Below are 24,124 nucleotides of genomic sequence, written 5' to 3' on the forward strand. Positions count from 1 at the left end.
TGGTAGATGTTGCATTGGTAGATAGAATAGGAACATTATTCAGACGCCGGCATGCTGGCAACAAAGTCAGCGTCATGGAGGAGGTTTGTCCTGCTTGGGGAAGTGTCCGCAAGCGGGGCAAGTCAACAAAGACCAGAGGAGAAGTGCAGTTGGACTAGAAGTGGGAGTTACAGAAGTGTAAAACCCACTTCTTTAAAATAGATCACGGTGGGAGAACAGAGGGCCAGACAAGTCATAACAGTTTCCACTTAAACAGGATACTGAATGATTTTAGGTCTTGCCACTAGATGTCACACAGTAACTAATTGGTGTGATATGTGGATACAGTATAGCCAAATTGTATGTAAGAAGACCTACAATGGAATGCAGGGTATGTTCTTTCATCTGACAACTCGATGTCACTAGTGCAATCAAATTAAGAAAGACTGAGTGTATGTTGTCAATTATAGAGCCAAGTTTAATTAAAGTGAACCTGGAATGGAAAAAATGAATTCCCTGTAATTGCTCCCATATACATTGAATACATCAGGTCATCAGATACATGGTGTATTCAATGTAAAAGGAGTTTCCATATAAGTTTAGAAATTTCCAGATAGGGTTGCTATGGGATGAAAACAGAGGGACCTCCTGTAGGAGGTCTTTTCTGCTCTCTCTTCTATCAATGGCTTGGCATGGCAAGGTGTTGGCCGACAGCTAAGAGGGGGAAAAATAATAATCAAATAGTGGTTTTCTCCTTATCTAAACATTTGCTAGCACAATGTATAGATGAAATCTTAGACTCAATCTAATGACAGGTGCTCTTTAAAAACCCTGCATAGTAGCTGATAGGATTGTGGTATACTTACTACCTTCAGAGGTAAATGGGGAGTGTGGTCTGCGTTTGTAAATTGCACAAATGACTTGAACACTTTTTTTAACTACAGCTTAAGAGAGTTTATTTGTAGATTCATTTATTTTCTAATTCACCTTTTTTTTTTTTTTTTTTCAATGTTTGTCCCTTTTAGTCCCTTGTAAAGGAGGGAATTGAAGTTACGGCCAGGGCCAGCTTAACAGCATTACAGAATCCCAGGCAAATTAGAGTACTGGGCCCTGCCTACACACCCAGACAAAGGAGCTTATATTTATTGGCACGGCCAATAAAATCCGTGTTTAAACATTAACAAGACATGTTGTAGAGCAGAATTAATCCACACAAACATTTACTAGCCAACAGGGGGAGGTAACTGACATGGACTGTTAAAAATATTATAAGGACTTTATTATAGTGTTAAAGCTTCAAAAATTGTGTGTCGATTTTGTCTTGCTTATGCACAATGTCCGTTGTTTTAGTCAAGGTCAAGATATGTATTCGCAACAGAAAGATTACATGTGTGCATAACCGCTGTTACTGAGGTGATTAGACCACCTTAACATTTTAATAGGAGGCTTTAAAAAAGAAAAAGAAAAAAATAGGAATTATTGTAAGTCAAGTATCCTAACGAAGATATTTATCCTTTAGCATTGGTAATGTGTAGGGATGTCTGACTGGGGCTAAAGAAATAAAGTGGTTTAACTTTAAAATTAAGGTATTTAAACAACAAAAGTATAATAAAAGTTTCAGTTTTTCCCTAATTTCACTAAGGGCCAACAATGACAACATTTGGTTGAAATAACCACATTTGTAATGCAATGCTCATATCTATCACTGGGTAAAAAAGCATATGGTATAGAATCAATAATTCTCATATTTTCCAAATACTGCATTGATAACAAATCTTGCATAGTTCTTTCTGCAGGCAAATCTAATTGAATTTAGATTACTTGTCTGCTGTTAGATATTTAAAAATCCTTGGTGGTAGTAATGTAAGCTAAAATGGACTATCCCATGAAGACACCCCACCCCAAATTTAAAGTGGCCAGTTACACCACAAAAAAAATGGGAAATCATTCTTAATTCCATAATGGCAATCATATTTCTTCTTGGATCACAAACTGTTCATAACAGGTTATATAATATATATATATATATATATATATATATATATATATATATATATAAAATCTAAAAATTCCTCTCTCAAAAATGCACTACACTTTTCACTTCTTTTCTATATACCGTAACTACTCTCTACACTCGTTATGACCGTGTTCTACCCAAGAAGAGGATCGATCGTCATTGAAAACTATGGATTTCAGCTTAAATACCTTTTGTGTGGAACTGTATCAAATGTCTAGGCAAAATCAAAGAAGATCACATCTACTAAAAACACCCTGATCTATATTTCTACTAACGTATTCATAAAGCACAATTAAGTTAGTTCAAAAGATGTGGATTCATACTAATGATATTGCTATATCATCATTTGTTATTTATAGTTAATGAGTGAATGAATTTGACAGTCGCACAGCTAATGCAAGCCAGCCATGGTTTGCTATGTTCTAAGATGCTAAGAATCACAGCAATCTGAATAACATAGATTTTATTAAATAGATCAATGTTAACCCCATATGGAAGGAGCCAATTGTCCAAGTTGTGATCAAAACAAAAAACGCAAACAAAATCTGGAATTTGCGCTACATGTTGTTCAACCATAATTCACCTCTTTCATATTAAATGCACCCACATTTATTATATATAATTTTGTTCCGGAGAAACTAGCCGTCATTATGTATCACATATTTATATGTGTATATTTATATATGTATTTGACATAATTTAATGTGAAAAAAAAATCTTAAAAAGTGTGAGAATTTAAGAAAATTTTATTTTTCAAGTTCTGCATGACATTTTAACTGTGAATGTCATAATACTGTTCGATTTTACTGCAATAAAATACACATATTTGTATTCAGCAATGTCTCACGAGTACCACAGTACCCTCCATGTACAGGTTTTATGAGTTTTTGGAAACTCACAGGGGTCAAATATAGGGCTTTCCACTTTTCTTTTGAAATTTGCCAGATTGCTTTGCTGGGCCTATGTTGCCTTTGAGACCGTTTGGTAGTCCAGGAATGAAAATCAACCTCATCTTGACATAACATTTGTAATAGAAGACAACCCAGTGTATTCAAAATGGGGTCTATGTTCAGTCTTTTTTAGTAGCCACTTAGTCACAAACCCTGGCCAAAGTTAGCGTTTATATTAGTTTTTTTGCATTTTTCACAAAAACTGCAATTCCACTGAGTATATCATCAGTATTATACATTTTACTGCTCTAAACCCCCCTCCCCCCCCCCCCAAAAAAAAAATAATAATATTTGTGTAGAGTAATGTCTCACGAGTACAGTATACCTCATGTACAGGTTTTATGGTGTTTTGGAAAGTTACAGGTATAAGATTTGCCCATTTCTGTTTTTGCAAATTGAAATTTGACAGATTGCCTTTTTTTTTGTACATGCAATCTATATGCATTATGTTTAATTATATTTAATGCTTTAAGATTGTTTCCAGGGTGCTGACCCCAGACCAATTTAAACACTCCAATTTTCTGACAAATACCACGGACCCCCAATAGAATACCTTCTGGAATTTCTCCGGATTGCACTTACGTGCAATTACTTTAAATTTGAGGAACTATTCGATTTACAGTTATCCGGGACGGCGATGGGAGCGGCCATGGCACCTTCTTATGCGAATGCCTACATGTTCCAATTTGAGAATCAATATATTCTAAATCAAACACCTAATAATATCATTGCATACTACCGTTTTGTCGATGATGTGTTCATTATATGGAAGGGATCATCCATTGGATTGGAAGAAATGATATCCCATATTAACAAATTATCATCACCCGTTAAATTAACGCTGTCATACAGTGAGAAGGAAATACCTTTTCTGGATGTTACATTCTATAAAAACGGCGCTAAATTGGGATATACTTTACACCGTAATAAATCGGACAGAAACACCTTATTAGCAGCCACCAGCTATCACCCTCAGCGACTCAAAGACTCACTACCTATGTCTCAATATATGCGAGTATTATGTTATAACAGCGAGCCTCTGAATAGAGAAAATCAACTTAAAGAGATGACCTACAGATTTCAGGAGAGGGGATACAACTCAGGGATCCTTGAAGAAGCGAAAACTAGAGCGATCGAGAAAATGGACACAAGAAACCCATGGAATACAAGTGGAATCTGACAAAGATACAGCGAATATATATCTACCACTTACATATCATACTGGGTCCTCACAAATTCGCAAATCTGTTGACAGATACTGGGATATATTAGGTTCAGACAAACACCTGCATATTTCGTAAAAACCCAATTATCAGCTACAAAAGAAATAGAAATCTGAGAGACATGCTAGTGAGAAGTGACCCTACACAGTGTTATAAGAAAAGTGTAACATATAAGAAAAATGGATGGTACAGATGCAGTGGCTGTGTCACCTGCAGCCATATGAATTCTGGCAACTCATTTGCCCATCCCCACAGTGGAAAAAGAATTACCATCCCTCATTATATCACATGTACAACGGACCATGTCATCTATCTTATAACATGTCTGTGTGGACTATCCTATGTAGGAAAAACAGACCTTACACTACGGGATCGCATTCGAGGACACCGGTCTGGCATTATGACGGCATACAGGGATCAAAAAACCGACAAAACGGTGGCCAAACATTTTCTGATGGCCTCACATAGACTTCCCACACTCAAGTTCATGGCTATAGATCATGTCCCTCCGTTACCCCGTGGAGGAGACAGATCTAAACTATTGCTTCAGAGGGAAGCATATTGGATTTTTAAATTAGACACAGTTACACCTAAAGGTCTCAATGAGTACAACACATACTCTATGTTCCTGTAGATCTGGTTGTATATACAATTGGTTAGGTGTGTCCTCTCCTTGGTAAATCACAATCCTTACCTATGTGCCTCCTTTTTCCTCTGACATTGTCGAGGATCAGGCCATGTATAGGTTTACTTCACTTTATTTTATCCTCCTTGATCTTTGCACATACTGCATACAATAGTATTTTCTTTGACAGTCCTTAGTACATTTATTCTAGGTCTACATACATGCAGGGTTTGTTTCTTTCTTTACACATAGAAACATTATTATTACTAGCTCATATAATTCCCCTGTATATGTATGGGGCCATTTATTCCATGGGCCTATATAGATCCATTGATTTTTTTCTACATTTTTTTCTTTCCTTTTTTTGTATATATAGAATAATAAAAAAAATTTTTTGCAGAGATCACGACCTCAATACAATAATATGGTCTGGGGTCAGCACCCTGGAAACAATCTTAAAGCATTAAATATAATGAAACATAATGCATATAGATTGCATGTACAAAAAAAAAAAAAATACACATAAGATTTGTCAGGATAAGTTTACAAACATTTTTTGCTGGGTAAGAAATCTGCGGTCTGAGTTATACATATAGTATACATAGTGATAGTAATATATTTAAAAAAGTATTTTTGTGCAGTTGCTATATATTTGTTTTATTAATATGTCTGTCATGTACATGTATACATGGTAGGCTATCTTTGGTTGCCATAATATAGATATATTATATACTATATAACCCCAGCATTACTATACATTTAGATGCACTAAGTATTTACTTTTTATGAGTGCTCACATTGTTATTGTTTATGTTTGTTTCATTGGTTTTGTACCTCTAAGTGTAATAGTTTTTTGTCTGGGATTAAGAAAGTGTATGGTTTTAAATCTTGTTATACCGTCCTCCATACGGCACTTAACTATGCATTCACTCGTTTTTTTCACTACACTACGTGATTATTAGACTGCACATATATCCCTGTGTTTACAGTTCATCGGCTATTTGCAGATAGACACAAGATATGTATACACGCGTTGCTTTCGGATCACTGGCGGCTTTTTCCACGCACCTGTTGGTAAGTTCTTATTATGTTTTTATACACTGCGTGCAGAATTATTAGGCAAATGAGTATTTTGACCACATCATCCTCTTTATGCATCTTGTCTATTCACAAACAGAGCTATACATAGGACACGAGGTCACACATTTAGGCTGGAAGAAAGGAGATTTCATCTAAAGGCAAAGGAAAGATTTTTTTTTTTACATTAAGAGCACTAAGTATATGGAATTCTCTACCTGAAGATTTGGTTTTATCAGAGTTCATAGAGATGTTTAAACTGCAATTAGATAAATACTTACAAAAACATAACATACAGGGGGGCGGGGCCTGACCAACATGGCCGACAGACATACATGTGGTGAGCTCCTCTCACAAATCAAGCAAAACAGGGCAAAAAACGAGTTTATACGCACAAAACTGCAACTCAAGAGACGGTACACAGCACCTGCACAAAAGGGTATGATCACAGATGACTCCAGAGACTCACCTGCTGATCCGGCATCAAGCGACACTTATGAGGCCTACACACGCGGCGAAACCCATGGGAGGAGGAAACGGCCGATCCTTCAACCTGGGGCTGCAAGGCTAAAGCAAACGACCCATTCCCCCCCCCCCCCCTCTGGACCGGTGGGGGTCATCCCGGTCCCTGCTGGGGGAGAAGCAGGAGAGAGTACCTCACCAAACCTCACCGCCGACTCTAGCTCCCGAGCCGCAACTAACATGGCCGACGGAGCGAGGAAACACGACGCCACCTGGGAAAGCAAATTTAATACTAAATTTGAAGCGATATGTACAGCGTTCTGGCGCCGGATTAACACCCGTGCAGAACAGACGCGACTGCCTACCACTCCTGCCCCGCAGCTCCAGATGACAGCTAGCCCGGAGGCCGGCTCCGTTGAGTCGGCGGGCCCAGAAACACAATCAGACGGCACGGTAGCCTGCACCGCCTGCTCTTCTTCTGAGCTGGGCACTCAATCGGAGGTTCCTCTCCAATGCCAGCCGTACACCCGGGGAGACCTCTGCACACTGAAGAAACCCCGGGCTCACTACCCTCAACAAGGGACCGTCGGCAAGAAGGCGCGAGTGCCCCCTAAGGCCTCAGGCCGAGGACACACGGCATGCGGACACCACGGGTCCAGGAACAGCCGAAAACGACTAACACCCAGGTCAGCCAAAAGACCCTCCAAGACAAGGACGGACCAGCAAAGCACCGCTGACCTGCACCCAAACACAAGGCAGACAGGGCCTCCTCTCAAGACCCGATAGCCGGATCCTCCAGAGCCTCCACGCGTTCCCGCCATAAGGAGTGGGTTGACAACAAGCTACAAACATGGACGTACACCCTAAATGTATCACTGACCCAGCAAACGGACCATGTTAATTTAGGGGATTCAGAAAAGCGATGATTTCTCTATTGTTTACCCCTCTCTCTCTATAACCACCTACTGCTATTAATACTGGTGCGGGTAACAATGCTAATGCTACAGGTAACATCACAGTAGTATCGACCATACCACTCCTCTTAACCCAGCAGATACCTCACGCAGCATACATGTATAGCACACATAAGACACGCTCCAGCTTGACAACAAATACATATGTATGCTTACTAACCAACACGCAGGTTAGACAGAAACCTTCTTATATGCCTGTATATATCTTGTTTGCCTATTAACCTAATCTGTGACATGTTTTATTTTTCGTTATATAATTCAAAAATGTGCATGCCTTATCAGTTACCCCTGATGTAAAACTTGACACTAGAAATGAGGAATGCCGTTGGGGTACCTCAAGCTTGCCTGTTAACAAACAATATTTTGCGCATTTGTTTGCGCATGTGCGTGATTAGCTCCGCCCATTTCCGTGACGTAATCGCGTGAGGCTAGTGGCGTTGCCATGGCGACGCGGGTAACTAGGAAAAGGTCGCCATGGCAACGTAGAGGGACACCAAGTGATCACAAACGTGTGAAAGGAGCTGTAATACAAAGCAGCTCATGTAGGTAGGGGACATAGCGTCCCAGAGGTGAAAGGTGGACGAAAAAAATAAAATAAAATAAATGTAGCAATTGATGATAGTGAACTGTAATGCTACAAAATACTAATGTCCATAGTACATAAAGCAAACACAAGTATACTGTTACTATGGATAGAATAATAGTGAAGTGCCAATATTTAAGGTGCTAGGGAGTAAAGTGGCAATCTAAAGTGCCAATATATTAAAAAGTGCAAGCATGCAAAAAAGTGCTAAGTGCCAAGTTTTAAAGTGATAGACAGTGCATAAGAATAAAGTGCCAAAGAGAACCACATTATCCATAATGGCATCTAGTTCTAAAATACATACTTAAACATTGCTAAGTTAGAGGTACTGGGTTAAATCTGTCACATCACTATAATTACTATACACGAGCTATTGATTATAAGTGCTCATGTAGTGGTTGCTATACACCAATATTTTATAGCAAATACACTTAGAGAGAACTACTCATACTACAATATTAAATAAAATAAAAATAAAGAACAATACTCATAACTACTTACATTAAAAATAAATTATATGCAAGTTAGGGCTGAAGCAAATATTACAATATCACACAAGAGTGTAGCGACAGGGATTCATTTAACCCTCTAGGGGACACAGTGTCTAATTCATGTATCCAAAATGCTCTCAAAGAGCGATCACGTGGCCCCCTATAGCTGGCTAAAGATCTGCCAGCAGGGGGACTGTCTAAAATATTAGACAGTCCCCCTGCTGGTAGGTAGTGTAAAAAAAAATTATTAAACATGTTTAAAAATAATATATATGTATGTATATTATATATATTTAACGTGATATATTGTATTTTAATACTAATATAAGTATATATATTAGTATTAAAATACACTTAGAATGACGTTACATATATATAATATATATTATATATATATATATATATATATATATATATATATATATATAATAGATATATACACATATATTATATTTATAAATACGTATAATTACAATAATAAATAAATAAAATAAAACTAATAAATAAAATATTGAAACAAAATGTAATAAATTATATATACATATGTAATTTAATTCTAACTGTATTTTGTTAATATATATATATATATATATATATATATATATATATATATATATATATATATATAGGTAACAAAATACACTTAGAATGACATTCTATATATATCTATCTATATATAAAATGCAAATAACCGCAAATATATATATATAGATAAATACATATAATTACATAAAAGATGACATTAGTATACACGTAGAATTTAAATACCTATAAATGCATATATATTAAAATTCTACGTGTATATTTAAGTAATCTTTTAACATAATTAGGTGATTTGATTAATTAAAATTTGATTGACATACCTGACAACACAGGGAGAAAGTGCAGAGAATTTAATTCGCAAGCACTATATTTGACCCTGTAACTCTCCAAGACAACATAAAACCTGTACATGGGGGGTACTGTTTTACTCGGGAGACTTCGTTGAACTCAAATATTAGTGTTTCAAATTGGTAAATTGTATTACAACGATGATATTTTAAGTAAAAGTGACGTTTTTTGCATTTTTTTACAAACGAACGGCACTTTTATGGACTATATTATTGTTGTAATATGTTTTACTGTTTTAAAACACTAATATTTGTGTTGAGTGAAGTCTCCCGAGAATAACAGTACCCCCCCATGTACAGGTTTCATGGTGTTTTGGAAAGTTAGAGAGTCACATATAAGGCTTGCATTTCATTTTTTTAACATTGAAATTTGCCAGATTGGTTATGTTGCCTTTGAGAGCGTATGGTAGCCCAGGAATGAGAATTACCCCCATGATGGCATACCATTTGCAAAACTAGACAACCCAAGGTATTGCAATTGGGGTATGTCCAGTCTTTCTTAGTAGCCACTTAGTCACAAACACTGGCCAAATATTCGTTTTTTGCTTTTTTAAACACAAAAACAAATATGAACGCTAACTTTGGCCAGTGTTTGTGACTAAGTGGCTACTAAAAAAGACTAAACATACCCCACTTTCAATACCTTTGGTTGTCTACTTTTTCAAATGGTATGCCATTATGGGGGTAATTCTCATTGCTGGGCTACCACACCGTCTCAAAGGTAATATTACCAATCTGGCAAATTTCTATTTGAAAATGGAACGTTCTATATTTGACCCTGTAACTTTCCAAAACACCATAAAACCTGTTAATGGGGTACTGTTGTACTCGTGAGACATCGCTGATTACAAATATGTGCATTTTTGTGCAGTAAAACCTAACAGTATTATGACATTCACAGCTAAAATGTCAGATGGAAATACAAATTTAAAAAAAAAATCTTATTTTCTCACATTTTTTTCAAATTTTATTCATAATGAATTATGTTCCATATATGAATAGTTAATGATAAATTAAAGCCCTATTTCTCCTGAACAAAATTATATATAATAAGTGTGGGTGCATATAATACGAAAGAGGGGAACTACGGGTGAACAGACATATAGCGCAAATTCCAGTTTTTGTTTACGTTTTGTTTTGATCAGAACGTGCACTATTGACTCCGTCCTGAAGGGGTTAAGGGGAAAGTAACTTTTTTCCTTGCATCTGCTTACTAATGCATGAAACACTCACAGCTAGGCTCGCCAAAATGACTCGCCACTGCAAGCCTAGAGTCCATTGCATAAGCACCAGGGGTGAATTTCTGCTCTCCAATGTTAAATCTTCACTAAGTAAAAGCTAGTGGAAATTTTAAGCCGTGCTAAAGCTGTTTTGAATAGGTTTTAGGAACTCCTGATTATCCTGATGAAATAGGCAATCCTGATGATCACGGCGCACTGTTCCACATATTGCTTTTTTATTTGAGACACTAAGGGAACTTACATTTTACATAGTCCAACGTATGTGTGCAAAAAAAAAAAAAAAAAAAGGCTTGAAATTGAATTCGCTAAAGTGCAATGAGAGAATAAATAATTGTGATATTACCTGCATGAGTTGCTGTAGTTTAAACACTCTCTTGTAGATGGCTGAATTTGGGACATTGTACCGCTTGGCATTCTCGAACATCAAATTTAAATCGGACTCAAGGTGATCCAAACTTTCATACTCTTGGTTCTTAAGCTTTGTTCTGCACAAATTTAAACTCTTATTAGCTGTAAAACAGCACAAGCAAAATACAACTTGGCTTTCAGAGTATAAATCGATTAATTGAGTGTTAAAACCATCCATATCCAATAAGGCTAATCAGCATTAAAAAAAAAACAAAAAAAAAAAAAAAACTTGTGTAATAACGATCCATGGTAATAAAAATAGAGATTTTTTCTTACTTTTAAACATTTCACAGTTGAAAGCATTAGTATAATCAAAAACATGTTTCTCTTGTTTCTAACCTGATTTGCTGTAGTGAAATTGGATTTTTGATTTGCTGGTAATAATCTGGATACTTCTTCTTGGATGGAAGGTGAAAGAACGGTTCGGCAATCAGCTGCCCTTGATTATTCCGACATGATCTTACAGTTTCATAAAGCTGATATAAAGGGCTAGATATATCCATAAACGAAGTAATGCTCTCCCCTTCGGACTCCCCTTCTTCGTAACGTATAGCAGATGCTGCAATGCAATGTGAAATTATGAATAAAAGCTTTTGATCTAATATAACACAAACAGCATGAGAGAATGTTTTAATACAAAGTGGTTTTATGATAAGGCTAACTTTAAAATTATTTATAATTCATTAAATCAAACGCACAAAGCAAATATTTGTGTAAAACTGCACTGCACATAAAAATCGAAAGCAAAATCATAACAAAAACTAGTCCCTGTGAGTAAAATACAAAAGTTAAAGGGACACTCCAGGTACCAATCTAAATTAAGTTGTTATGGTGCCCGGTGGCCCCCTTACCTCCCTCAAGGGGTTATACCTTTGAGAACCATTTAATCCCAAATTTGCCTTCAGTGCCAATCTCAGATCCCCACAGGCAGCTTCCAGCTTCTGTATTTTCAGATTGTCGCTGAGCAGGGGTGCCGCTGATCGTCTGAGAGCAGTCCGCTGATGCTCTCAGCTAATCAGTGACTCCCCATTCACTAAACTGGCTTGGAAAAGGATTTAGAGTTAGATTTTATTTTATTTTTTTTGGTGCAGGTTTAGGCATTTAATCCTACAATCTCTCAGGAGATGTAGGACTAGACATTCTGCAAACAATATAAAGAGACTGTTTTATTTATGTATTTTTCTTGCATACTGGTTGTCCCATTCAGAAAGTACAACCCATTTGTGTACTGCCATACAGTATATGTGACAAAATTGATGAAGTAAAACGGTCAAATACCTTGCTTATAGGTATTTCTAAGGAATCTGAAGGCATTAGTCGCAGTATATTGTACTTAAAGGAACACAAACATGTATTCCTGACCCTATAGTGTTAAAACCACCATTTAGGTGGTTGGCCCCCTCAGGAAGTGTTAAATCATAGCTTATTTAAAGCGTAGTGCGGGTCTGCCTCCTTGGTGAATCATCAGAATTTATGATTTTTAGAATGATTTTTTTCCATAGGGAAACCATTGGATTGGCTGAAATCGGCAAGGAGCCAGGGCCAAATGCTATTTTGATTACATTAGCACCTCCTCATAGAGATTCAGTGTCTCCATGCTGAGCGTCCTAGGGGGCAATGTAAACACTGCCTTTTCTCTGTTTGCATGAAAATGCCTGGAGGGAATGAATATACTCACCAGGACAACTACATTAATTTGTAGTTCAGGTGACTATAGTGTCCCTTTAACATGGCAACATAATGCTAAAATATTGTCAGTATTTTATTATATTGCCCACATACAGTTCAATCATAATACCCTGGTTTTAGGAACATCCCACTGAATTTTCCTTTAATGTTTGGTATGAAAGGGGAGCTGGTATTTTCAGCACACAAGCAGACATTATGAGTGTGAATAGTGGCTTCTGGCAAAGAAAAGCATTACTTTACAGCCGGGTCCCAAATTCATGGTGTATAAATGAAGAGGAGTCATGCTTTACAGGCCAAGGTTCATTTTGCCAAGTGAATGAAAATAAAAACATTTACACATTTCTGGGAGTAAAAGGGTTGAAGGGACACTTTTAAAAAAGTTACTATTTAGTTAATATACATACAATGAACATGCATCAAGCATTTAAATTGTACATATTTTTCCGCTTGCAAAAGCAGCCGGTTTTGCAAACTCTCCCCTTCTTCCACTGCCCACTCTTTCTGCTGCTATCCATTCTCGGACTTCCCAATGTAGCTCATTGAGAAGTATTTGCACAAGATAGGGGCTCTGAACAATTGCCTGCCTCTCAAGATTGGCTCCAGTAAGCTAAACAACAAGAAAATAATATTATTGTTCGGATTGACAGCCAGGGGGCGTAACAAATTTATTTTATAAACCTGCAAATTTCTATTGAAATCTGTAATGTTTGTAAAATGAAAATAAAAAAAAAATAATAAAAACAAAACACTTCAGCAAGCTAAAGTGCTATAAGTATTTAGATGGTTCCTTTAATAAAAAATTTTTGTAAAAAAAATAAAACACCACTTACCATTTAAAGAAGCATCTTCCTCACTTTCTGATCCATACTGTAATGCCATGGTAATTGCAGAGAGTCTGTCCCCTTGAGCAGGTCTCCTGTTTCTAAAGATACAAGTCAAACCTGCATGAAACACCTTTATATACCACCCTTAAAAACCAGCAGCAAGAGCATAAAACCAAAACTATATACTAATTTTTATAGTTTTTTATTTTTGTGCAAATCCCCACAGGGTGTAATTCCCTTCCCCGAGCAGCTCAAACAGCAAGTAAAGGGAATAAGTGGTCAAAAGTGACAGGAACAGACAGAGACAGACAATGAGCCGCATAAGTTCCCAGTCTGCTTCCTTCTAACTTGGACAGACTGGAAACAAACAGAAATCTTGCAGTTAATGTGAAGGTTATTTGTAAATAGCATACATCTGTGGAGGGGACTAAAGGGGTGAGAGCAGACAGACAGGGCAGCCTGCTGCTTTGGAGAGCATGCAGAGTGACGTTGCCATCGTCCTATGTAAACCTGCAGGAGTAGGCAAGGTAGACTGACCAACAGTTGGCTAGATAAAACCAGAATCCAACCCAATATGGCCGCTCAATAAATAAAGATATAAATCTTCTTCCTCTCACATAAACTCAGACACAGCCTTTCCTCTTGTCTGTCGTATTTTCTTTTTATTGATTCCTTAGGTCACTTTTATACATAGTTTTCTTCACATGATTCCCTTTTTCCTGTTACATCCCTTCCTCCGTCCCTCTGTCACCCAATTCTCCACGATTTCTTGATAGCACTGGAAGGTAGCATCTTCAAAATTTGGCACTCGCTACATTGCTCCGTTTTATCTTCATTCCACATTTCTAAAACTGCAGTGACCTTGCCAGCCTAACCATTAATTATAGCCCTACCCATGGCCCTGTCCTTACCCCTTGACTTAATCCCTGGCGTTTGGTCTGAGTTTCAGTTAAACTTTGTGTTCCAAATAACTTAAGTGGATACTACAAGATCCTTCCCCTGGTTGTCTGGCTGATGGTTGTGGGTATTCCATAGACAACAGTACTACTACTGCTAGGGTAGCTCTGAATTTGTTGGCGCTATATAAATAACATAATAATAATGATTATTAATACTATCAACTCAGGTTGGGCAGACAGTGAATGTAGTGATTGAGTGAAATTGGAATGAAAAAGGGAACGAAATGGGATGGGTGAGGTGTGAACATCAAGCCTGGGACTGACCTTCTGTATTCCTGTTGGCGCTCTGCAGACCCCAGGTAAGAAGTCAAGCTGTATTTAAAAACGGATTTACTACTATCCCTGGGAGGGCACTGCTGGCACAGTAACTACTACAGTGGTCTGTTGTGGTTAAAGTGCTTGGAATATTGCTTTATTATCCTGTCAATGCACAAAATGACAACATTGGAAAGCCTTACCTGCTGCGCAAACTTGATTTGGCAAATTCTGTAAAGTCAATTTCAGACTTTTTCAATGCAAAGATTTTTTTAATTGTATTTGCATCCTTTCCAAAGAAAAAGAAAAAAAAAAAACATTGATTATTGCAAGGAAATTTACATTTCAGTTGAGCAAAATATAGTATAATATCTCACCTTAAAAACTTGAGATCCAGGTTCATTATATATTTTGGCATTCTTTGCTAACAGATCAATATCCTTGGCCATGGTGTTGACACTTTTATAAGAACCCGTCTGGTTAAGAAGAAGCATAAATACATCTCAACAAATTAGTTCTGCGTTTTTTTTTTTCCAGTAAAATAAAAAAAAAAAATATAAAGAATATTTATTTAATATGTAAACGGATAATATATTCTTGTCTAAATTATTGAAGATATATCTGTCTTATCCAGGACCATATAGGGAAATAAAGTACTTGGAACTAAAAAGCTAAATTGTCGAAAATGGGCTGTCATTTCCAAGTATTCTTAACAAAAAAATCTACTCATGCTCTTTATTTACGTAAAGGATTCTGAGATGTAAAAAAAATTAAATCCACAATCCAGTTTTACTTATGCCCTGGCTCTAACCTGATGGAGGTAAAAACATTTACGGAACACCATATTTTTAGGAATACTAAAAGGTAGCGTTGACATTGAAAGGCCTGCAGGGGTGTGCTACAGATACCAGAACCACTACATTAATCCCTTAAGGACACATGACATGTGTGACATGTGATGATTCCCTTTTATTCCAGAAGTTTGGTCCTTAAGCTGTGGTTCTAGTGACTATAGTGTTCCTTTAGCGCTAGCTATACAAGCTACAGAAGAAGCCATCTAACAAGTTAGTAAGTACCTGAATCCTTTGTGCAATGGTCTTCAAATCGATTGGTTCTTTTATTATGGCATAGTAGTCTGGATAATGCTGAAATGGTAAAAGTTTATGGGTTTTATTTAAAATGTATACTACAGTGAACGCCATTCTTATAAGCATCGAAGGGCAAAAGGGGGCGGAGCTGTGCAAGAAAATTAGAAACTTACCATCTTGGAGGGCAGTTTCTGGAAGAGCTCGCTAATTATTCGGCCAGTTGGGTCCGTGGCGGCAGTTACAGATTCCAGCAGCTGTTCAAGAACGGGCTTCAGGTAATTTGGAGTTGTCTAAGAACAAAGAATAGCTAAATAATATGCAGACAATACCAGTATAACTTGCCACATGTCACAGGCAGAGAATAATATAGAATAGGGGTGTGCAAGTAGCAGATGCCAATGTGTCTTAAAGCATCAATAGAGTTGTAGTTCTGCTAGCTGCTGATCTACCTTTTAAAAGCCCTTAATATTTTTCAGCAGTTGGAGACATACAAAGTTCAAAACCATTCATGCTGGAAAAAAAAAAATCAAACTGGTAAAGGTACCTCTCCTTCGGGGGTGGCTGTGTTATTGTCATCTGCTTCATCCTCATCTTCATCCGCCTCCTCGCATTCACCTTTCTGGACAAACTCACTCTTTGTGCGCACGTACAGATCCCAAAGCTTGCATGCGGCTTTGTATTCTGGGGAGTCAGGCTGAAAGATTTGAAAAATGTTATAATTTTTTTTTTCAAAAAATTACTTGGCAATCTACAACTATGAATAAAATTTTAAAAAGCCACTGCATAGAGGGGATTTCAATTAAATACACAATAAAACCTGTATTCTTAAATGTACACAGCTTTATGTTGTCGTTCTGGTGTCCCTTAGCGTTAGCACAGTAAGCACTGGCTTTTGAGAGAAAAGGCAGTGTTTACAATGCTGCCTAGAAACACTTTCAGTGGCAGTCACTCAGACAGCCACTCCTAGTCCAGTACAGCACAGTTTGCAGCACGTACGTTCAGCGTCTCCACGATCCACATGAACGTTCGCCATAGAGACGATGCTGACTGGCACAGCCTGCCATATTCCTGCACATGCGCAACAGCTTCACAATGCTTTCCTATGGAAAAGCATTGGCTGAGATCATCAAGACAGTGTGATCAGTGCAGTAGAAAAGGTGAGCAAAATCATCTTTTTACTGTGATTGATTGATGTTGAAACTTTAAAGTGTAACTTTGTCATATGATAAGCATTTAAAGTAATAATTGCAACATGCCAAGCATATGTCACAAAAACAGGAAGCATGATAAAATATTTTGAAAAAAGGGGTGAGGAACACTTAAGTTCTAAAACTGCATTTGTAAATTAGACCGACTGAATTTGTTTTAGTCTGACATTATATGGTAACAATTCCCAACTGCCAGCACATTTACTTTGCACGCTGCAAACATTTTTAAACCTTGATGGCATATCAGACAGCAACTCACCTTGTAATATGCTTTTGCATTCTGAAACAATAACTGAAAATCAGCAGTCAGTATATTCACATCGTCATATTCCTCCATTTTTAATTTTTGCTGGATTTTCATTAAATCAATAGGTTGAGATACAACTTCATAGTAATCTGGTTGGTTTCTGGGGTTGTGACAAAAAAGAAAAGAAAAAAGTTATTTGATCTATGTAATCACAGACTATAGTGGGGTTCTACGTTCAAAGTGTTTTATAGGTTTACCTGCGTTTTGGAGCCCTAATGAAGAGCTCACACAGAAGTCTACCTTGCTCATCCTTATAGTCTCGAACTGTGTTGTAAAGTTCATGGCACACAGCAATCTGAAAAAAAAAAAAAATCACATCACTTTATCTCAATTAAATGGACACTATAGCTTAATGTAGTGGCAGTGGTTCTGGTGTCTATAGCCTTTCCCTGCAGTACAAGCACTTCAAACACTGGTTTACACTGGTGCTTATTAACACCTCTAGTGGTAGTCACTCAGACGGCCACTACAGTTGCTTTCTAGTCTGGTGCTGCAGTTTGCAGGACCTAGGTTCAGCGACTTCACGCTCTGCATGGAGGTGCTGAACGTTTCCAATGAGATGATGATGGTCACAGCTGATGTGTAATAAACCTTCAGTAGATTGAAGATTTCAGTCATGGAGGTGGAACAAACTGCAGCTTGGGAGAACAGGTACGTTTTAGCCCTTTCATCTCCATAGAGAGTGTGGGCCCAGAATTTAAAGGAACACTATAGTCACCTAAATTACTTTAGCTAAATAAAGCAGTTTTAGTGTATAGATCATTCCCCTGCAATTTCACTGCTCAATCCTCTGTCATTTGGGAGTTAAATCTCTTTGTTTCTGTTTATGCAGCCCTAGCCACACCTACCCTGGCTATGATTGACAGAGCGGGCATGAAAAAAAAAACTGGTTTCACTTTCAAACAGATGTAATTTACCTTAAATAATTTTATCTCAATCTCTAAATTGAACTTTAATCACATACAGGAGGCTCTTGCAGGGTCTAGCAAGCTATTAACATAGCAGGGAATAAGAAAATCTTAATTAAACAGAACTTGCAATAAAGAAAGCCTAAATAGGGCTCTCTTTACAGGAAGTGTTTATGGAAGCCTGTGCAAGTCACATGCAGGGAGGTGTGACTAGGGTTCATAAACAAAGGGATTTAACTCCTAAATGGCAGAGGATTGAGCAGTGAGGCTGCAGGGGCATGTTCTATACACCAACACTGCTTCATTAAGCTAAAGTTGTTCAGGTGACTATAGTGACCCTTTATACATCAATTCTGGAACTATAGTGCTCTTTTAAGAAATGCTCTATGAGGAGATGCTGATTGGTGTAGCATGAAGTTTTGCCGGGCATACACAATAGACTGCCAATGCCTTCCTTTGGGAAAGCATTGAAATAGTGAAGATCACCACATTTTATGATCTCATCCAAGGAGGCGGGACAGGACCAGTCACCATGAGATTGATGTGAAACTTGAAACAAAGGGAATAAAATCAACCTTTTTAACAGTTTTACATTTTATTTCCCAAGAGTTAATAAACACATTATCATTCATCGAAATAAGTATTGGTATATGCTCTAATTTAGCGCTATCCAGAAGACTAGAAGCACTACAGGCCTGTGATAAACTCTAGTATTTCTCAAATCATTTGAAAACTGTTTGGCTACTTACCATGGGACAGTGCCAAGGGACTCCTGGCATCATAACCAGTACAGCAGGCAGTAAGGGATATGGTGCCTAGGCTGCCCCTTATTCAACAGTGCAAGAAGCTGCATGCTTTTACCCAGCTAAGAAAAAATAGCATTTATTTTCAATCACGCAATTGTATTCACATACCAAATGCATGCTTTTTAACCTTGACGTCTAAGTAATAAGTTGAAGCGAATACTCTCTCTACAGCAGTGATGCCCAAAAAGGTAGATCGCCAGATGTTGTAAAAATACAACGACCATGAAGCTTTGTATGCCTTTGGAATGCATGGAATGTCAAAAGCATCATGGGAGCTGTAGTTCTACAACATATACATGAATGCTGCTCCTGCTAGTCCAGCATTTCCCAATTGGGGTTCCGCCAAAAGTTTAAAAAACAAAATGGCTGCGGGCGGCGAAGGAGCAGTGATCTCCCTGCTCAGCAGTGATGCTGGAGCTGGAATATAACGTCACTCCGGCATCACTAAGAGGCGTGCAAGGGAACTGAGCAGGGAGATTACCACCTGCACTCCAGCCACTCAGCAGCCCCACTGGACCCCATGCCAGCACTCCTAAAGGTAGGGTGGCTGGGTGGAGTAAAATGTAAAAAATAGAAAGAAAAAAAATTGTATGTGTGTCTGTTAGGGAGTTTGTATGTGTTTGTGTGTCTGTCAAAGAGTATGTGTGTGTTTTTCAGTGTGTGTATCTGAGGGTGTCAGTGTGTGTGTGTGTGTGTATCCTAGGGTGTCAGTGTGTGTGTGTGTGTGTGTGTGTGTATCCGAGGGTGTCAGTGTGTGTGTGTGTGTGTGTGTATCCGAGGGTGTCAGTGTGTGTGTGTGTGTGTGTGTATCCGAGGGTGTCAGTGTGTGTGTATCCGAGGGTGTCAGTGTGTGTGTATCCGAGGGTGTCAGTGTGTGTGTATCCGAGGGTGTCAGTGTGTGTGTGTGTGTGTGTATCCGAGGGTGTCAGTGTGTGTGTGTGTGTGTGTATCCGAGGGTGTCAGTGTGTGTGTGTGTGTATCCGAGGGTGTCAGTGTGTGTGTATCCGAGGGTGTCAGTGTGTGTGTGTGTGTGTGTATCCGAGGGTGTCAGTGTGTGTGTGTGTGTATCCGAGGGTGTCAGTGTGTGTGTGTGTGTGTGTGTATCCGAGGGTGTCAGTGTGTGTGTGTGTGTGTGTGTGTGTATCCGAGGGTGTCAGTGTGTGTGTATCCGAGGGTGTCAGTGTGTGTATCCGAGGGTGTCAGTGTGTGTGTGTGTGTATCCGAGGGTGTCAGTGTGTGTGTGTGTGTATCCGAGGGTGTCAGTGTGTGTATCCGAGGGTGTCAGTGTGTGTGTGTGTGTATCCGAGGGTGTCAGTGTGTGTGTGTGTGTATCCGAGGGTGTCAGTGTGTGTGTGTGTGTATCCGAGGGTGTCAGTGTGTGTATCCGAGGGTGTCAGTGTGTGTGTGTGTGTATCCGAGGGTGTCAGTGTGTGTGTGTGTGTATCCGAGGGTGTCAGTGTGTGTGTGTGTGTATCCGAGGGTGTCAGTGTGTGTGTGTGTGTATCCGAGGGTGTCAGTGTGTGTGTGTGTATCCGAGGGTGTCAGTGTGTGTGTGTGTGTGTGTATCCGAGGGTGTCAGTGTGTGTGTGTGTGTGTGTATCCGAGGGTGTCAGTGTGTGTGTGTGTGTATCCGAGGGTGTCAGTGTGTGTGTGTGTATCCGAGGGTGTCAGTGTGTGTGTGTGTGTGTGTATCCGAGGGTGTCAGTGTGTGTGTGTGTGTGTGTATCCGAGGGTGTCAGTGTGTGTGTGTGTGTGTGTATCCGAGGGTGTCAGTGTGTGTGTGTGTGTGTATCCGAGGGTGTCAGTGTGTGTGTGTGTGTATCCGAGGGTGTCAGTGTGTGTGTGTGTGTGTGTATCCGAGGGTGTCAGTGTGTGTGTGTGTGTGTGTATCCGAGGGTGTCAGTGTGTGTGTGTGTGTGTGTGTGTGTGTATCCGAGGGTGTCAGTGTGTGTGTGTGTGTGTGTGTATCCGAGGGTGTCAGTGTGTGTGTGTGTGTGTGTGTATCCGAGGGTGTCAGTGTGTGTGTGTGTGTGTATCCGAGGGTGTCAGTGTGTGTGTGTGTATCCGAGGGTGTCAGTGTGTGTGTGTGTGTATCCGAGGGTGTCAGTGTGTGTGTGTGTGTATCCGAGGGTGTCAGTGTGTGTGTGTGTATCCGAGGGTGTCAGTGTGTGTATCCGAGGGTGTCAGTGTGTGTGTGTGTGTGTGTATCCGAGGGTGTCAGTGTGTGTGTGTGTGTGTGTATCCGAGGGTGTCAGTGTGTGTGTGTGTGTGTGTATCCGAGGGTGTCAGTGTGTGTGTATCCGAGGGTGTCAGTGTGTGTGTGTGTATCCGAGGGTGTCAGTGTGTGTGTATCCGAGGGTGTCAGTGTGTGTGTATCCGAGGGTGTCAGTGTGTGTGTATCCGAGGGTGTCAGTGTGTGTGTATCCGAGGGTGTCAGTGTGTGTGTATCCGAGGGTGTCAGTGTGTGTGTATCCGAGGGTGTCAGTGTGTGTGTATCCGAGGGTGTCAGTGTGTGTGTATCCGAGGGTGTCAGTGTGTGTGTATCCGAGGGTGTCAGTGTGTGTGTATCCGAGGGTGTCAGTGTGTGTGTATCCGAGGGTGTCAGTGTGTGTGTATCCGAGGGTGTCAGTGTGTGTGTATCCGAGGGTGTCAGTGTGTGTGTATCCGAGGGTGTCAGTGTGTGTGTATCCGAGGGTGTCAGTGTGTGTGTATCCGAGGGTGTCAGTGTGTGTGTATCCGAGGGTGTCAGTGTGTGTGTATCCGAGGGTGTCAGTGTGTGTGTGTCCGAGGGTGTCAGTGTGTGTGTGTCCGAGGGTGTCAGTGTGTGTGTATCCGAGGGTGTCAGTGTGTGTGTGTGTGTGTGTATCCGAGGGTGTCAGTGTGTGTGTGTGTGTGTGTATCCGAGGGTGTCAGTGTGTGTGTGTGTGTGTGTATCCGAGGGTGTCAGTGTGTGTGTGTGTGTGTATATCCAAGGGTGTCAGTGTGTGTGTGTGTGTGTGTGTGTATATATCCAAGGGTGTCAGTGTGTGTGTGTGTGTGTGTGTGTATATCCAAGGGTGTCTGTGTGTGTGTGTGTATCCGAGGGTGTCAGTGTGTGTGTGTGTATCCGAGGGTGTCAGTGTGTGTGTGTATCCGAGGGTGTCAGTGTGTGTGTGTATCCGAGGGTGTCAGTGTGTGTGTGTGTGTGTGTATCCGAGGGTGTCAGTGTGTGTGTGTATCCGAGGGTGTCAGTGTGTGTGTGTATCCGAGGGTGTCAGTGTGTGTGTGTATCCGAGGGTGTCAGTGTGTGTGTGTATCCGAGGGTGTCAGTGTGTGTGTGTATCCGAGGGTGTCAGTGTGTGTGTGTGTATCCGAGGGTGTCAGTGTGTGTGTTAGGGATCGACCGATATTGATTTTTTAGAGCCGATACCGATACCGATAAGCTGTGAACTTTCAGGCCGATAGCTTGCCGATATTCTGTACATTTACCATTTTGAAAAAATAAACTCTTTCTAACGGTAAATGCACAAAATATACATGCCACATGTAGTGGATGAAGTGTATTTAGACAGGGGAGCTGTGTGTGTAGTGGATGCAGTGTGTATTTGTGTAGTGTGTATATAGTGTATGCAGAGTGTATAGTGAATGCAGTGAGTGTTTGTGTGTATATATATATATATATATATATATATATATAGTGAATGCAGAGTGTGAATAGTGAATGCAGAGTGTGTGTTTGTATAGTGTGTATAGTGAATGCAGAGTGTGTGTTTGTGTAGTGTGTGTGTATATAATGCAGTGTGTGTGTTTGTGTAGTGTATGTATGTAATGCAGTGTGTTTGTGTAGAGTGTGTGTTTGTGTAGTGTGTGTATATGTAATGCAGTGTGTGTGTGTTTGTGTAGTGTGTATGTATGTAATGCAGTGTGTGTGTGTGTGTGTTTGTGTAGTGTGTATGTATGTAATGCAGTGTGTGTGTGTGTTTGTGTAGTGTGTATGTATGTAATGCAGTGTGTGTTTGTGTAGTGCGTATGTATGTAATGCAGTGTGTGTTTGTGTAGTGTGTATGTATGTAATGCAGTGTGTGTTTGTGTAGTGTGTATGTATGTAATGCAGTATGTGTGTATGTGTTTGTGTAGTGTGTATGTATGTAATGCAGTTTGTGTGTGTGTGTAGTTTGTGTATGTAATGCAGTGTGTGTTTGTGTAGTGTGTATGTATGTAATGCAGTTTGTGTGTGTTTGTGTAGTGTGTATGTATGTAATGCAGTGTGTGTGTGTTTGTGTAGTGTGTATGTATGTAATGCAGTGTGTGTGTGTATGTATGTAATGCAGTGTGTGTGTGTATGTATGTAATGCAGTTTGTGTGTGTTTGTGTAGTGTGTATGTATGTAATGCAGTGTGTGTGTGTTTGTGTAGTGTGTATGTATGTAATGCAGTGTGTGTGTGTGTGTTTGTGTAGTGTGTATGTATGTAATGCAGTGTGTGTGTGTGTGTGTATGTATGTAATGCAGTGTGTGTGTTTGTGTAGTGCGTATGTATGTAATGCAGTGTGTGTGTGTTTGTGTAGTGTGTATGTATGTAATGCAGTGTGTGTGTGTTTGTGTAGTGTGTATGTATGTAATGCAGTGTGTGTGTGTTTGTGTAGTGTGTATGTATGTAATGCAGTGTGTGTGTGTATGTATGTAATGCAGTGTGTGTGTTTGTGTAGTGTGTATGTATGTAATGCAGTGAGTGTGTGTGTGTGTTTGTGTAGTGATGTAATTTGTGTAAAATGGAGAGGGGGATTTTTTTATGTTTATTATTTTTTTAATATTTAAATTGTATTGTTTTTGTTTCTTTTAGCCCCCCCCCCTCCCTGCTTCTTACCAGGGAGGGGGGGATATAGTATTCCCTGGTGGTCCGGTGGCTTGTTAAGTACTGTGGGGCGGCTGGCAGCAAGCGCTGACTTACCCTCCCAGCAGCTCCTCCAGCTCCCCAGTGTAAATCTCGCGGCCCTTAGTGCCGCGCGGAGCGTTGCCATGGTAACCCGGAGCGTTGCCGCGGTCTCGCGAGATTTAGACATGGAGCTGCAGGAGCTGCTGGGAGGGTAAGTCAGCGCTTGCTGCCGGCCCCCCAGGACCGCCGGGCTTGTAATGAGCCTGGCGGTCCTAGGAGGTATTATCGGCAATATCGGTAGCTATAT

General features: G+C 39.6%; 1 protein-coding gene across 1 annotated transcript in view; it reads right to left on the reverse strand.

Annotated features, from left to right (window-relative positions):
• PBRM1 (polybromo 1) overlaps window positions 1-17,531 on the reverse strand; it is a 64,380-nt gene extending 46,849 nt beyond the window's left edge. Inside the window, exons 1-10 of the mRNA XM_063426974.1 lie at window positions 17,448-17,531; window positions 17,203-17,350; window positions 16,280-16,429; window positions 15,909-16,025; window positions 15,724-15,792; window positions 15,025-15,123; window positions 14,851-14,936; window positions 13,440-13,531; window positions 11,260-11,479; window positions 10,856-10,997 (exon numbers count right to left, since the gene is read on the reverse strand). Of these exons, the coding sequence (XP_063283044.1) occupies window positions 10,856-10,997; window positions 11,260-11,479; window positions 13,440-13,531; window positions 14,851-14,936; window positions 15,025-15,123; window positions 15,724-15,792; window positions 15,909-16,025; window positions 16,280-16,429; window positions 17,203-17,304 (1,077 nt within the window). The 5' untranslated portion in view covers window positions 17,305-17,350; window positions 17,448-17,531. The remainder of the gene's footprint in view (window positions 1-10,855; window positions 10,998-11,259; window positions 11,480-13,439; window positions 13,532-14,850; window positions 14,937-15,024; window positions 15,124-15,723; window positions 15,793-15,908; window positions 16,026-16,279; window positions 16,430-17,202; window positions 17,351-17,447) is intronic.
• Window positions 17,532-24,124: the final 6,593 nt, after the last annotated feature.

Source organism: Pelobates fuscus, chromosome 7, assembly GCF_036172605.1.
Source record: "Pelobates fuscus isolate aPelFus1 chromosome 7, aPelFus1.pri, whole genome shotgun sequence".
Lineage (NCBI taxonomy): Eukaryota > Metazoa > Chordata > Amphibia > Anura > Pelobatidae > Pelobates > Pelobates fuscus.